This window comes from Oncorhynchus keta, chromosome 19, assembly GCF_023373465.1.
Source record: "Oncorhynchus keta strain PuntledgeMale-10-30-2019 chromosome 19, Oket_V2, whole genome shotgun sequence".
In the NCBI taxonomy this organism is placed as follows: Eukaryota; Metazoa; Chordata; class Actinopteri; order Salmoniformes; family Salmonidae; genus Oncorhynchus; species Oncorhynchus keta.
The window spans coordinates 37601848-37616531 of record NC_068439.1 but is presented as its reverse complement, the minus strand read 5'-3'; the positions used below and the strand labels follow the sequence as shown (position 1 = coordinate 37616531).

Genomic DNA, 14684 nt, shown 5'->3' with positions numbered 1-14684 from the left:
CATTGGTGTCTTTTTTTTCAATTTGATTAATATCAGTGTTGTACAAATCTAGATCAGTTTACCCTCCCCTAATCTTAATGTTACACAAAAATGACCCTAGATCAGCATATGGGGGCAATTTGTTCCTACATCATGTAAATGGAAAGGTTTGAATAGTGAGAAAAGTAAATGACTGAAATGTTAAAACCTTTTCTGGTTCGACAACCAATGCACATACATCGCTGTGCTCTACATGTAGTTCTCAATGTAAGACACTGGAGGGCAACAGAATACTCCCACTGTCAACACACAACTTTCCATGTAGTAGTCAAATAAATACACAGCAGATGACAAACACTTGATGTAACACTATTTTGTGTTTGGCAAGTGAATTGATTACATTTACATTTACATTTAAGTCATTTAGCAGACGCTCTTATCCAGAGCGACTTATATCACATTTGTTAACTGCTTGTAAATCCAATGTTAATTTTCAGCAGCGGACGGTGGCAGAGTCCGGGATATTTTTTGTTGTTGAACAACCGTGAGTTCACTTCTACACCAAAAAAAAAAAAATGTTTTCTTAAAGGACATTCGATTCCAAAATGCATTAATATTTTTATATGTTCTACTCCTTTTTAAACTTGAGGAAAGGTATAATTGTTAATCTCAATGGCATTTACTAACCTAAAAAAAAGGATTTAGCCAGTATGTAACTATTATACACTGGGTGTCAAAACATTATGAATACCTGCTCTTTCCATGACAGACTGACCAGGTGAATCCAGGTAAAAGCTATGATCCCTTCAATCAGTGTAGACAAAGGGAAGGAGACAGGTTAAAGAAGGATTTTTATGCCTTGAGATATGGATTGTGTAAGTGTGCAATTCCCGAAGGAGAATGGGGAAGAAAAAAGATTTAAGGGCCTTTAAAGAGGTTAGTGTAGAAGTTGCCAGGCACACTGGTTTGTGTCAACAACTGCAATGCTGCTGGGTTTTCCCATGTGTATCAAGAATGGTCCACCACCTAAATAACATCCAGCCAACTTGACAAGTCATGGCCCAGCATCCCTGTGGAATGCTTTCGACACCTTGTACAGTCCATGCCCATACGAATTGAGGCTGTTCTAAGGGCAAAAGGGGGTTTCAATGCTCTTAAAGTATTGTTCAGTCAGTGTATATCTATTGAAGGCATACTTCAGGATTTTGGCAATGAGTGTATCTGACTACTCCCCTAGAGTCAGATACACTCCTGGATACAATGTTTTATGTCTCTGTGTTCAGTATGAAGGAAGTTAACACAGGCAACCCCATTTTTATATTTTTCCACTAATTTGTCTTTTGAGCAACCCCATCAAATCTTTTCACACCAGATCCTTTTCAGAGCTGATCTGATTGGTCAAAAGATCAATTAGTTAAAAAAATATCAGACTTGCGCTCTTTGCATTGTCTCAACCAGCTTCACCTGGAATGCTTTCCCAACAGTCGAGTTTCCACATATGCTGAGCACTTGGCTTCTTTTTTCACTTTGCGGTCCAACTCATCCCAATCCAGTTGAGGTCGGGTGATTGTGGAGGCCAGGTCATCCGATGCACCTTTCTATCACTCTCTCTTGGTCAAATAGCCCTTAGGTGTGTTGGGTCAGTGTCCTGTTGAAAAACAAATTATAATCCCACTAAGTGCAAACCAGATGAGATGGCGTATCGCTGCAGAATGCTGTGGTAGCCACGCTGGTTAAGTGCGCCTTGAATTCTAAATAAATCAGTGTCACCAGCAAAGCACCTCCATGCTTCACGGTTGGAACCACACATGCAGAGATCTGTTCACCTACTCCGCGTCTCGTGAAGACACATCGGTTGGAATCAAACGTCTCAAATTTAGAGTCATCAGACCAAAGGATAGATTTCCTTCAGTCTAATGTCCATCACTCATGTTTCTTGGCCCAATAAAGTTATTATTGGTGTCCTTTGGTAGTGGTTTCTTTTGCAGCAATTCAACCATTAAGGCCTGATTCACACAGCCTTCTCTGAACAAATGTTGAAATGTCTTACTTGAAATTCTGTGAAGCATTTATTTGGTCTGCAATTTCTAAGGCTGGTAACTCTAAAGAACGTATCCTTTGCAGCAGGGTCTTCCTTCCCTGTGGCGGTCCTCATGGCGCTTGGTGGTTTTTGCACCTGCCCTTGAAGACATTTTCAAAGTTCTTAAATCTTCCAGATTGACTGCCCTGCTTGTCAAAGTCATGGACTGTTTTTCATTGCTTTATTTGAGGTGTTCTTGCCATAATATGGACTTGATCTACCTTGTCGACACACATGATAGGCTCAAATGGATTGAGGAAAGAAATTCCACAAATGAATTTAAGGCACACCTGTTAATTCAAAGGCATTTCAGGTGACTACCTCATGAAGCTGGTTGAGAGAATGACAAGAATGTGCAAAGCTGTCTAAGGCAAAAGGGTGGCTACTTTGAAGAATCTCAAATATTTTGATTTGTTTAACACTTTTGGTTACTACATAGTTGATGTCTTCTATTATTCTACAATATAGACAATAGTAAAGAAAAACCATTGGAGGTGTCCAAACTTGACTATAACTTGTAACCGATTTTAAAAGCTGTGCATCGCTGCTAAATGAATAGGGAAAACATTGAAATCATGTTTAATGTAAAGAAGTGGAGGGTGCATACAATAAGTGATACTTGAAAAGGTTCTAATGAAGGCCATTGATTAAACTATAAACTTGATGTTTCAACTTAATATCTTTTTTAAATCGTTGAGCCTTTTCAGTCATTTTGAAAAGTTATCCAGCCTGGTTTGGGTGGGTGGAAGGAGCCATATTTCTGCTAGAGTCATGCAGTAACCGGAGACTTGCCGACTTTTAGAACCAACAGAAAGACAGACGCAAGTTCACAGCAGACTAAACCATTTATTCAAGTGGTCTTCAGCCTTGTGGGTCTGTCTTGACAGTCATTTGCTGGAAAAACGTTACTGACATGATTCAACCAATAGGAGAGAAAGGAGGGACTAAACCAAGCGTGAGCATGACTGCTTCTAGTGACAATGGAACTTGTACAGTCACTAGCAATACACAAAGTACTGGTCCCCTTACAGTAATGACCACATATCCTATATGGAACATCATTAAGTGCAGTGCTTATTAATATATCAGGAATGTACATTTTTAGAATGCATGAAGTTAGGATCTTCCATCCAAAGAGACATTCCATAATAAAAGTCCCACCCTTACACAGAATCCGTCAACCAATTGAGACTGACCTGTATTATCATTGTGGGACTTTTACTGTGGCCGGCCCCTAAACTATAGTGCATTTCAAAATGCACTATAGAGTCAAATCATCCCTTGTTAACACAAGCAGGTCATTCATTGTCACACAGAAACTCAGGGAAGAGATGCAGTCACAGGACACTACTAGCAGCAGGTTATGTTGCCCGTGCGCTCTAGGCACGTGCATTGATGATGTCAACAAACTCAGGCTTGAGGGAGGCTCCGCCCACCAGGAAGCCATCCACATCGTTTTGGGATCCCAGCTCTTTGCAGTTGGCCCCCGTCACGGAGCCTGGAGAAGGGAGGGACTTTGGTAAAAACACTCAAGTGCACATACAATAATTCTATCAAAGGTTTAGGAGCACATTCATATTCTTCCAAAAGACACAGAAATAATGTTACTCATGCTGTAAGCTCCATTTGATGTCAGTGATGTGTGTTTTTGACACACACCCCCCAACTATTCAGCCCAATACATATGTTTAGATTTCCATTAGAAACAGTGGCTCTGGGGATTTTCTCGTTGCTATTAACAGCCTGAGTTCAGTGTGGTCCCTACTGACCTCCATAGATAATGCGGACGGAGTCGGCCACGGCCTCAGAGACGTTGGCCCTCATCCACTCCCTCAGCTTCTCATGCACCTCCTGGGCCTGGGGTGAGACAAGTTCACACAGTGTCTTGTACAGCCAACTTTGTGGGGACACACAATTCAGTTCCACTAACCCATACTCTTTCCCTAATTCTAACCTTAACCCTAAACTCCCTAGAAATCAAACTTGACCTTGTGGGGACAAAAAAAAAAAAGAAAGTCCCCAGTTGGTCAAATTTGTGTTTGATTTGAATTAAAAATGGTCAAAAATAAACAAATAGCTTCGTAGCAAGAGCAATTTCTCAAGCAATTTTGCTAGGACTGTCTGGGAGATGTCCGAGTGGGTAGGGAAAAACTGAAAACTAGCCATTATTGGCAGGGAGGTTTAGAACTCACTCTTATCCGTCTATCACCTAGTCTATCACCTAATTTACCACCACCTGGTGATGTCACCAGGCAGGCCAAAACTCCATCCCACCAAGGGCTGAAATTTCAACCCACTTACACAAAAAGGGCATTATCATTTTCACAGTATAATTCCAACCTCCATCTGGAAATGTATATAAAAACAAAAAAATATATACATTTTGTTTTAATCACATTTGACTGCACTGGGCCTTCAAATAAATAAAAAAACAGAAAATACACTCTTGCAGCAGAAACAAACTATTGCTTAATATAACCACATTTAGCATAAACCACTAGGCTGTTTCTAACAATACAACAAAAAAATAAAACAATGGAACTATTGTTGAAGATTTACTTAAAAACATAGTGAGCTACAAAACTATTGGCACAGACATGTTGTTTTGGCTCTGTACTCCAGGACTTTTGATTTCAAATCAATGACAATGAAGTTAAAGTGCAGACTGTCAGCTTTAATTTGAGGGCGATTTCAACCACAGGTGAATCGTTTAGAAATTACAGCACATTTTGTACATGGTGCCCCATTTTAGGGGACCAAAAGTATTGGGCCAAATTCACTTAAGTGTATTAAAGTAGTCAAAAGTTAAGTATTTAGTTCCATATTCATAGCTTGCGTTGACTACAAATTTGTTGGATGCATTTGCTGTTTTGGTTGTGTTTCAGGTTATTTTGTTCCCAATAGATATGAATGGTTAGTAATGTATTGTCATTTTGGAGTCACTTTTATTGTAAATAAGTATAGAATGTTTATAAATACCTGTATATTCATGTGGATTCTACCATGATTACGTATAGTCCTGAATAAATCTTGAATGATGAGTGAGAAAGTTAGACGCACAAATACCGTAGCATATCTTGGGAGTATGATATTTGTGCGTCTAACTTTCTCAATCATTCACATAGAATCCCCCCCCCCCCCATTGCTCCATAGTCAAATGGCGGCGAGCTTTACACCACTCCAGCCGATGCCTGGCATTACGCATGGTGAGATTGCATGGCTGGCTGTGTGCTCGATTTTATACACCTGTCAGCAACACGTGTGGCTGGAAATAGCCAAATCCACTGATTTGAAGGGGTGTCCACCAGTGGAGGCTGCTGAGGGGAGGACCACTCATAGTAGATGGCTAGAATGGAGTCAATCGAGTGGTATTAACCACATGGAAACCACATGTTTGATGTGTCTGATACCACTCCATTCCAGACATTATTCCATTCCGTCCTCCACTGGTGTCCACATACTTGTGTACATCCAACAAGTTTCTAGAGTCACAAGCTTGATGCAAATCATTGTGCGCTAGGAATATGGGACTAAATACAAAAAAAAAAGTTTGACTCAACACACAAGTGAATTTGGGGGGGACACTACCTGCAAAAAGTGTCAATTTCTAAACGGTCACATATGGATGAAAATACCCTCAAGCTAAAGCTGGCAGTCTGCACTTTAACCTCAGTCATTGTAGCATCTCCCTAACAACAATGATAACCGTTTGTGTGAATGCAGTGGACTGTGAGCCCAGCATGCGCAGTGCTCGTTTCTAGTGAGCGTACTGCAGGCCTAAACATGCGGTGGTCTATAAAGATTGGATGGAAGTGGGCCATCCCGAGAAGCCAACGGGTGCCTTTCACGTAACAGAATCCCGCTCACTGCAGTCATGTATAGACAACTCTTGCGAACTTAAAAAAAAAAATGAAATGTATGCAATTAAGAAAACCAATATCCATTTCCCACAGATCTGTGTGTAACTTTAAAAAAAATATAGTAAAGTACGCATGTTGTAGGTAAGTACATATTGTTATGAAATGGCGATGAGTCGTACCTGTTCGGGTGAGGCTGTCTTGCCAGTACCGATGGCCCACACCGGCTCGTAAGCCAGCACCACTTTGCTCCAGTCCTTCACGTTGTCTACAACAACAACTTTACATCAATATAATGGACGGCACTGTATGTAGATCATGATAAGTTGTTTGGCCTACCACTAATTGCCTTAAGATGTATAATACAACATGTGGTACGTAGACTAATGGAATGGACCCCAGAGTTAGTTATTTTAGGTCTCAGGCAAAGTTCTGAGAAAGTGTGATGTCATGTTTTGTTGAATATGTATGTAAATCGTAAGTTTAAATGTTTTTGTCCAAAAAAATACAAAAAAAGTAAAATTTAACGTAAACCAAAATAATGGCTAAAATATTTTTGGAAGGAGTGCAACAGAACAGGTAGAATATATAAAATGAAGATTTCATGGACATTTTTAGTCAACTTTCCCAAAGAGTTATTCAGGAGAGAAAATAAAGGATCTAAATGTTTACACTGGTAATTTAGCAGAGACTCTTATCCAAAGCAACTCACACTAGTGGGTGCATACATTTTCCTACTGGTCCCCTGTGGGAATCGAACCACAACCCTGGTATTGCAAGGGTTCAACGCTTGCATGATCAGAACGCTTTAGATGAGCAGACTAATACATTCCTGTGATACACAGCGAACATGGGGTTTGAACCTAGCGGTTACCTGCGATGGCCTGGGTCTGGGCGTACACCACCTCCTCTGTGGTTCCAGCCTCTCTCTCCTCCAGCTTCTCTCCGATGCAGGCGATCACCCCCAGGCCACTCTCCAGGGCGTGGGCCACCTTCTGACCAATCAGCTCGTCACTCTCCCCGAACACGTGGCGCCTCTCCGAGTGGCCCAGAATCACCCACTCCACACCACAGTCCTTGATCATCACAGGGCTGAGGGAGAGAGAAAGAGGGAGAGGGATTAGCAATACACCCACTAAATAGTAGATTTAATTGAAATATTTTTAGTATGTCAGATTATTCTGGCATTTCTCACAGAACCTTCATTAGGATGAAAGATGTTAAAAATCATTTTTACATTTGTATCAAACTTCCAGAGTGGGCTCTGCTAATTCTGAAGGTATGATACATTTTATGAGCACCACCAACTCAGTGAATGGGAAAATGGATTCAAAGGGTATCTGGATAACCAGCCAAATAGGAAAAGTAGCCAGCCAGGCCTCCCCGGCCACAACCTATATTTCGGTGGCCTCTGGTACAGTCTAATGTCTTGATTCCACCCGAAATACACAGCAAAATTATGACCGTACGTACATACCCCAACCAAAAGCCATGGATTACAGGCAGCATCCGCACTGAGCTAAAGGCTAGAGCTGCTGCTTTCAAGGAACAGGACTCTAACCTGGAAGCTTATAAGAAATCCTGCTATGTCCTCTGATGAACCATCAAACAGGAAGAGCCGAATAGTACTATAACGGCTGACGCTCATCGGATGTGGCAGGGCTTGCAAACCATTAGACTACAAGGGGAAGCACAGCCGAGAGCTGCCCAGTGACACGAGCCTACCAGAAATGCTAAACTACTTCTATGCTCGCGCCGAGGCAAATAACACTAAAACATGCATGAGAGCACCAGCTGTTACGGAAGACTGATCATGCTCTCCGCAGCCGATGTGAGTAAGCCCTTTAAAACAGGTCAACAGTCACAAGGCTGCTTATCAATTATCAGGACGTGTACTGCGAGCATGAACTGACCAACTGGCAAGTGTCTCCACTGACATTTTCAACCTCTCCCTGTCCGAGTCTGTAATTCCAACATGTTTTAAGCAGACCACCATAGTCCCTGTGCCCAAGAACACTAAGGTAACCTGCCTAAGCGACTACCAACCCGTAGCACTCACGTCTGTAGCTATGAAGTGCCTTGAAAGGCTGGTCATGGCCCACATCATACCATCATCCCAGAAACCCTAGACCCACTCCAATTTGCATACCACACCAACGCAGATGATGCACACTCCATTGAACTCCACTTTCCTTTCGCACCTGGACAAAAAGGAACACCTATGTGAGAATGCTATTCAATAACTACAGCTCAGCGTTCAACACCAGAGCTCTCAAAGCTCATCAATAAGTTAAGGACCCTGGGACTAAACACCTCCCTCTGCAACTGGATCCTGGACTTCCTGACGGGCTGCCCCCAGGTGGCAAGGGTAGGTAACACCACATCCACCACACTGATTCTCAACACAGGGGCCCGTGCTCAGTCCTCTACTCCCTATTCACTCATGACTGCACGGCCAGGCACAACTCCAACACCATCATTACATTTGCAGATAAGCCTGATCACCGACAACAATGAGACAGCCTATAGGAAGGAGGTCAGAGACCTGGCCGTGTGGTGCCAGGACAACAACCTCTCCCTCAACGTGATCAAGACAAACGAGATGATTGCGGACCATAGGAAAAAGCGGACCGAGCACGACCCATTCTCATCGACGGGGCTGCAGTGGAGCAGGCTGAGAGCGTCAAGTTCCTTGGTGTCCACGTCACCAACAAACTAACATGGTTCAAGCACACCAAGACGGTCATGAGGGCACGACAAAACCTCAGGAGATTGAAAAGATTTGGCATGGGTCCTCAGATCCTCAAAAGGTTCTTCAGCTGCACCATCAAGCGCATCCTGACTGGTTGCATCACTGCCTGGTATGGCAACTGCTCGGCCTCTGACCGTAAGGCACCACAGAGAGTGGGGGCTAAGATTCCTGCCATTCAGGACCTCTACACCAGGCGGTGTCAGAGGAAGGCCCTAAAAATTGTGAAAGACTCCTGCCACCCGAGTCAGACTGTTCTCTCTGCTACCGCATGGCAAGCAGTACTGGAGCGCCAAGTCTTGGTTCAAGTGGCTTCTACCCCCCAAGCCATAAGACTCCTGAAAATCTAGTCAAACGGCTACCCAAACTATTTGCAGTGCACCCCTCACCCTCTCTTTACACCACTGCTACTCTGTCATCAATGCAGTCACCTTAATAGCTTTACCTACATGTACATACTACCGCAAACAGGTTCTCCCGCACATTGATTTTGTATCAGTACCCCCAGTATAGTCTCGCTGTTATTTCACTGCTGCTCTTTAATACTTGTTACTTTTATCACTTATTCTTATCTGTATTTTTTAAACTGCATTGTTGGTTAGGGGCTCGTAAGTAAGCATTTCACTGTAAGGTCTACTACACCTGTTGTATTCAGCACAGGTGACTAATACAATTTGATTTGAATACTTATTAAATTTACCTCCCAAATTGTAAAAAATACTTTACAATTTAAATGACTGAAATTGTTTGAAGAATTCAGTGTATTGTTAGTTGTTTTGGATATCGTCTAGTCCTAGGCCTACACTGAGTGTATAAAACATTATGAACAAATTATGTCAAATCCACTTCAAATCAGTGTAGATCAAGGGAAGGAGACAGGTTAAATAAGGAATTTTTAAGCCTTGAGAAAATTGAGACTGTGCCATTCAGAGGGTGAATAGGCAAGACAAAATATTTAAGTGCTTTTGAACAGGGTATGGTAGTAGGTGCACCAGTTTGTCTCAAGAACTGCAACGTTGATGGGGTTTTCCACACTCAGTTTCCCCATGTGTAACAACCAAAGGACATCCAGCCAACTTGACACAACTGTGGGAAGCATTGGAGTCAACATGGGTCAGCATCCCTGTGGAACGCTTTCAACACCTTGTAGAGTTCATGCCCGACAAATTGATGGTGTTCTGAGGGCAAAAGGGGGGACAACATTAGGAAGGTGTTCTTAATGTTTTGTACACTCAGTGTATAAGATCAGGACTATGTTCTATGTGAAGTGGATTTTGACTCATCTTTACAACTTATGTTAAAAACATGGGACATGTGAATTCAGGGCTCTAAAGCTGACATTTTGTACAAGGAGCACAATAAGCAGCACACAGGAATATAATGAAAGTATTTGAGAAAGCGTTATAAGAAATGACAAAAAGTTATTTGGATTGTTCCATGCTCAAGTACAAATGTACAAGCAAATATTTTAGTCACATGGGTGCAAGTGTACACCCGCAGCCCGCAATTCGGGGCAGGAATGATCCCCCTCGAGCAACCCATTGGTTCTTTCAAGCCTGCTGTGTACTAGATAAAACAGTGCCTGACAGCTGGACGAAGGACAGTCTACTAGTCGTCCCACCTAACGCTGGAACAGCATGCGGGAGGCTGGCAAGCTAGTTAGCGACACTGTGCTAGCTTGCTAGTTCTCCAGCTAGAACAGTGTCGCCCCCTCCTGCACATGAACAGGTCTACTAGTCGACCCCGCTAGCACAGCCGCTAACGTTCGTTAGCGACAGTGTTGCTCCCGTGTACCGGACTAGCTGGCTCCGCTAGTGCAGAGTCCTTGGCTCCAGCCTGCCAAACACCTGCCGTCGTTAACAGAACTGGGGGAAACATTACCAATTTAATCTTTTTTTCCCCCAAAAATGGTTTGATACACAAATGTAAAAAAGCATGTTAAACATCCATCCTCCCAATGAAGTTCCTAAATCACCCAATAAGGAGTCCATCTTAAACCAGTTCACAGATTCCATCTCAAGGTGGAAGACGTGTCGTCATTATGGAGCCTTACCTGATCTCGCCTGTGAAGGCCCCCTTGGCAACTTTGTAGCAGTTCTGTGCGGCGACGCCGATCCTGGCATCCAGGTTCGAGCGGGCAAAGTCAAGGTAGACGGTGGGAGCACCACACACCACCTCTGAGTATAAGAGAGGGAGGTAGAGAGAGGAGACAAGAGGGAGACAGTAGGAGTTTAAAGTGTCCTCATGCTTCCCATCTGAAACAGTTCGGAACCGTTTGTGCATATTAGGTGGACATTTAGGTCTTCGGCAAGGCTTTTTTCAGTTGTTTGAGCACACTACATTTTTTACTCCAGGCAAGCCGAAGTCAGAAGATTTACACCCCTTCGACTGGTGGATAGGCTGTTGGTAGACAGAGTCTTCAGTTGAGCAGTGGCAAATATATATATATATATATATCACAAGAGACCTGCCTGATTCACACCTGTATGAGTCGACTAATCCATTGAGAAGGCCACAGAGACGGTACACCAGTAGTTCATTGACCATTTCTAATCTACAATGTTTGTTTGGTTACAGTAATTTCTGTTAATGCATTCAATATATTACTGCAGTCTTACTGTTTTCATTGTGGGAGTGGACGAATTGTTCACAGAGCCCACAACCTAGGCTAAACTTGCAAGGGAAAAAAAGTTTCATTCAATTGAACAGTTGTCAATATAAATCATAGTCTTTTGTTTGGCACGCTATTGTCAATCTTGAGTAAGGACACGCACCTGATAACTCATATAACTAAGCCTAGACTACCTGGCCTGTACGCAAATGTAGGCTTATAAACGTGCCCATTTGGGGATCAGTTGGTGAATTAAGACAATCTGAAATTCTGTGGAGCTTCTCAACGTCTCAAGTCTGTTTTTACATCCAATGAGAATGACAGTTCCTCAACGTAGCCGATTTGAAATACATTTTTCAGCGCTATCCCTTTCGATAACCAAATCGGATGAGCAGGCTTATTACTGGGAATTTAAAGGCCAGGTCTCATTCAATGCACACAGATGTTATGGGAAACTATGCTGAGTTCAATGAGCATAGCTCTCACTAACAGCCCAAGTCTGTGCTATCCAGAATCATTGGGACGTCCCTACCCCATTGAAGTTCAAATTTAAAATGGTTGAGGTGACGATTAAAATGTAGGGTTATAGGTATAGGTTATGGTAAGGGTTAAGGACGTCCCAAGGATTCCACATAGCGGTCAAAAAAATACGTCACGTGACTTCAATGTCATGGTGTTATTCTCGTGTCGTTTGACGCAATCATCAGCATCATTCTTCTGTTTAGTGATAAAATATATATATACATTTACTAGTTTCATGTTAACATGTGTGTATATATGTATTGGCATCAATAAGAATGTAGTGTCAACGTATTAGGGCACATTTCAGACTGAAGATATTGAGACAAAAATCGAATGCCGGTTACCGGTTTCATCGTTGAGGCTTGCAGTGTTCAGGGTCGTTATAAGGTCGCCCAGGCTCTTCTTGTCACCGTTCATCTTCCAGTTTCCTCCTACGAAAAATGTTCTAGAAGACATGATGGCTGGGCGTTAGACGATACCGGAAAACCGAAGACACGGGCCTAGGATGTGATGCGCTCGCAACAAACAGTGTGTAAGCAGAAGCAGTCTTCTCCCCGTTTTTCTTTAAGCTTCTTCTTCTTCGGTGGGGTTTAACCGCAGTTGGCAGCCAATATAATGTTACATTACCGCCACCAACTGGACCGGAGAACAAATCCATTCTACTTTGTGATAGAAAAAAAAGAATTACACTGCCAACCACTGTATTAACCCTACACTCATAAAAAGACACCCCCCCCCCCCATTCCACTAATTTAACCCTATCTAATCCTTTACCAGGCCAATGGCCTGGGAGGAGGGGAGAATACCATTCAACACCCCCTGTAACTCTTCATATTAAAATCTCCTAATTCCAAGTACTTCTCTGCAGCTGCCACCACAACACCTGTTTTCTGTGACTTATGTTCCATACCTGCTGTACAGTTGATAAACATAGCAATGAACACTAAAAAGACAACCTTACTGAAGCACATTTCATTTGTAGGCCTATTACTCTGTACTGGCAACATTCTGCAACTCACCGGGAGCCTCTTAGGATCCCTCACCATTGACCCATCTTCTTCAATTTTCTTCACTGCCGCAGCATCTGACACCTTTTCCCCACAACTTTCACCCTGGCAACCTCAACCTGCGGCTCTCGCACCAGACACTTCTGATCCCCAGCAACATGGGCATCCCTACAGTTTACGCACGCACACACACACACACACACACACACACATGTAACAGGGTTATATTGGTGATTCCCCTTGCCACTTTATTGTTAAGCCAATGGGTTTTTGGTTTGAGTTTGTCTTGCCTTCACCTACTCAACATGGCATCTTATTGGCTGGTTTGCGTAGCTTGCTTACGAGGGGGATGTTTCAGTTAGAATCGTCCCAGTGAACAAGCACCAAACCAGCGGTAAGTTGTTGGTTGCAAAGCACCGTACGTCAAAAGTGATTTTATGCTCTCAAGTGATTATTTAAATGTACAATTTATATCAAATAGTTTGTAAATGTTATTCAAACATCACACATAAGATGCAGGGGTTTTTGGAGAATATTTGTTGTGCATTTTGTTGTAGAGAATTCACGCCAGTATTAGCTAGCAACTTACTGTGTCTGGTGGGGGGGGTTCATATATTTTGTACAGTGCGTGAGTGCAGAGTTGGATGGTGAGACGGGCATTGCATGACGTGCAATCTTGTGTCGTTCTTATCAGGTACATTGTTAAAGATATTATATTGTAATTGTATTATTTTGGTAACTGCCCAGTGAACAAGCACCAAACCAGCGTGCGTGAGTGCAGAGTTGGATGGTGAGACGGGCATTGCATGACGTGCAATCTTGTGTCGTTCTTATCAGAATAAAGCTACATGATTGGTGCTACATATTGGAGTTCCGTGTCGATTACTGATGTACACAACGCCAGAAGAGTACTGTTACAGTGGTGCCGTGACTGTTCTTCTGGATCGGATCATCCTTCGTTGGATTTCCATCCCAGAACTTCGCCGTGGTTGCTGTTGAAGAATCAGATAAGACGTTGCTGGTGCAGTTTGGCGATATCGCATTTCGCCACAAGATGGCGCCACTAGAACGTTTTATTATTGCAATTGATAATTTCACTCTCTGAGGCTCTTCACAGACAAAGGATAACTTTTGTGTTACTTGTTTATTTGCAATTCTGATGTATATCTGATATAAGTAGGGTGAGTTTTACCAGTGTACTAGATATAGGTGAGATTTAGGTGATATATTTATACATGTTTTGCTGTTTATATTTTCATTAGGGTGTTGATTTCCCATTGTTAAAATGGAAGGTGTTGGGAGAGGTAGGGGTTTCCTGTCATTTAATCTGTCACCATCTGTGGGTAGGGGTTCAGCCAAAATTCCAGTTGCTTCTACACCTATGCCCAAACTGGAGGGTTTTGATGATAGTTTATCCATGGACACGCCCAAGGATGTGTATGAAAGAGGTTTGCCAAATACAGGGAGTGGGGAGGTCTCCATGGATTTCATAGCAGACATAGTACAGCAGATTGGTCATTCCATTGGGGAGAACATTGCCTCCTGTTTGGAGTCAAAGGCAATTGCTGGACATGTTGGGGACAATGTTATGGGGAGTGTATGCAGCTCGAGGGGTATGGATGTGTCAGGCCTGAACCTGGTATTGAAGTCTGATATCAGGGAACCGGTGTATTTTCGGGGGGATGGCTCTGAAAAGTGCACAGTGCATGAGTGGGAGGATATGGTAATGGTTTACATGCGTAAGAGGGGCGTGTCTGTGATGGACCAAGCAGTTGAGGTTATGGGCAGGCTTATGGGAAGGGCCCGCGATGTTGTTAAAGTTGGCATACGCAGCAATCCCTCCATTGATTTATCTAAAGGCCCGAGTCCCATCTTTGAC

The 14684-nt window shown here is 42.9% G+C and overlaps 1 protein-coding gene across 1 annotated transcript; it reads right to left on the bottom strand.

The window, feature by feature from the left end:
• Window positions 1-2885: 2885 nt before the first annotated feature.
• Window positions 2886-12386, bottom strand: LOC118398208 (triosephosphate isomerase A-like). The gene is made up of 6 exons (XM_035793311.2): window positions 12143-12386; window positions 10719-10842; window positions 6791-7008; window positions 6099-6184; window positions 3829-3916; window positions 2886-3557 (listed from the first exon to the last, which is right to left on the bottom strand). Exons 1-6 carry the CDS (start codon window positions 12252-12254, stop codon window positions 3439-3441), a joined length of 747 nt encoding a protein of 248 aa, XP_035649204.1. The 5' UTR covers window positions 12255-12386; the 3' UTR covers window positions 2886-3438.
• Between the last annotated feature and the right edge of the window lie 2298 nt (window positions 12387-14684).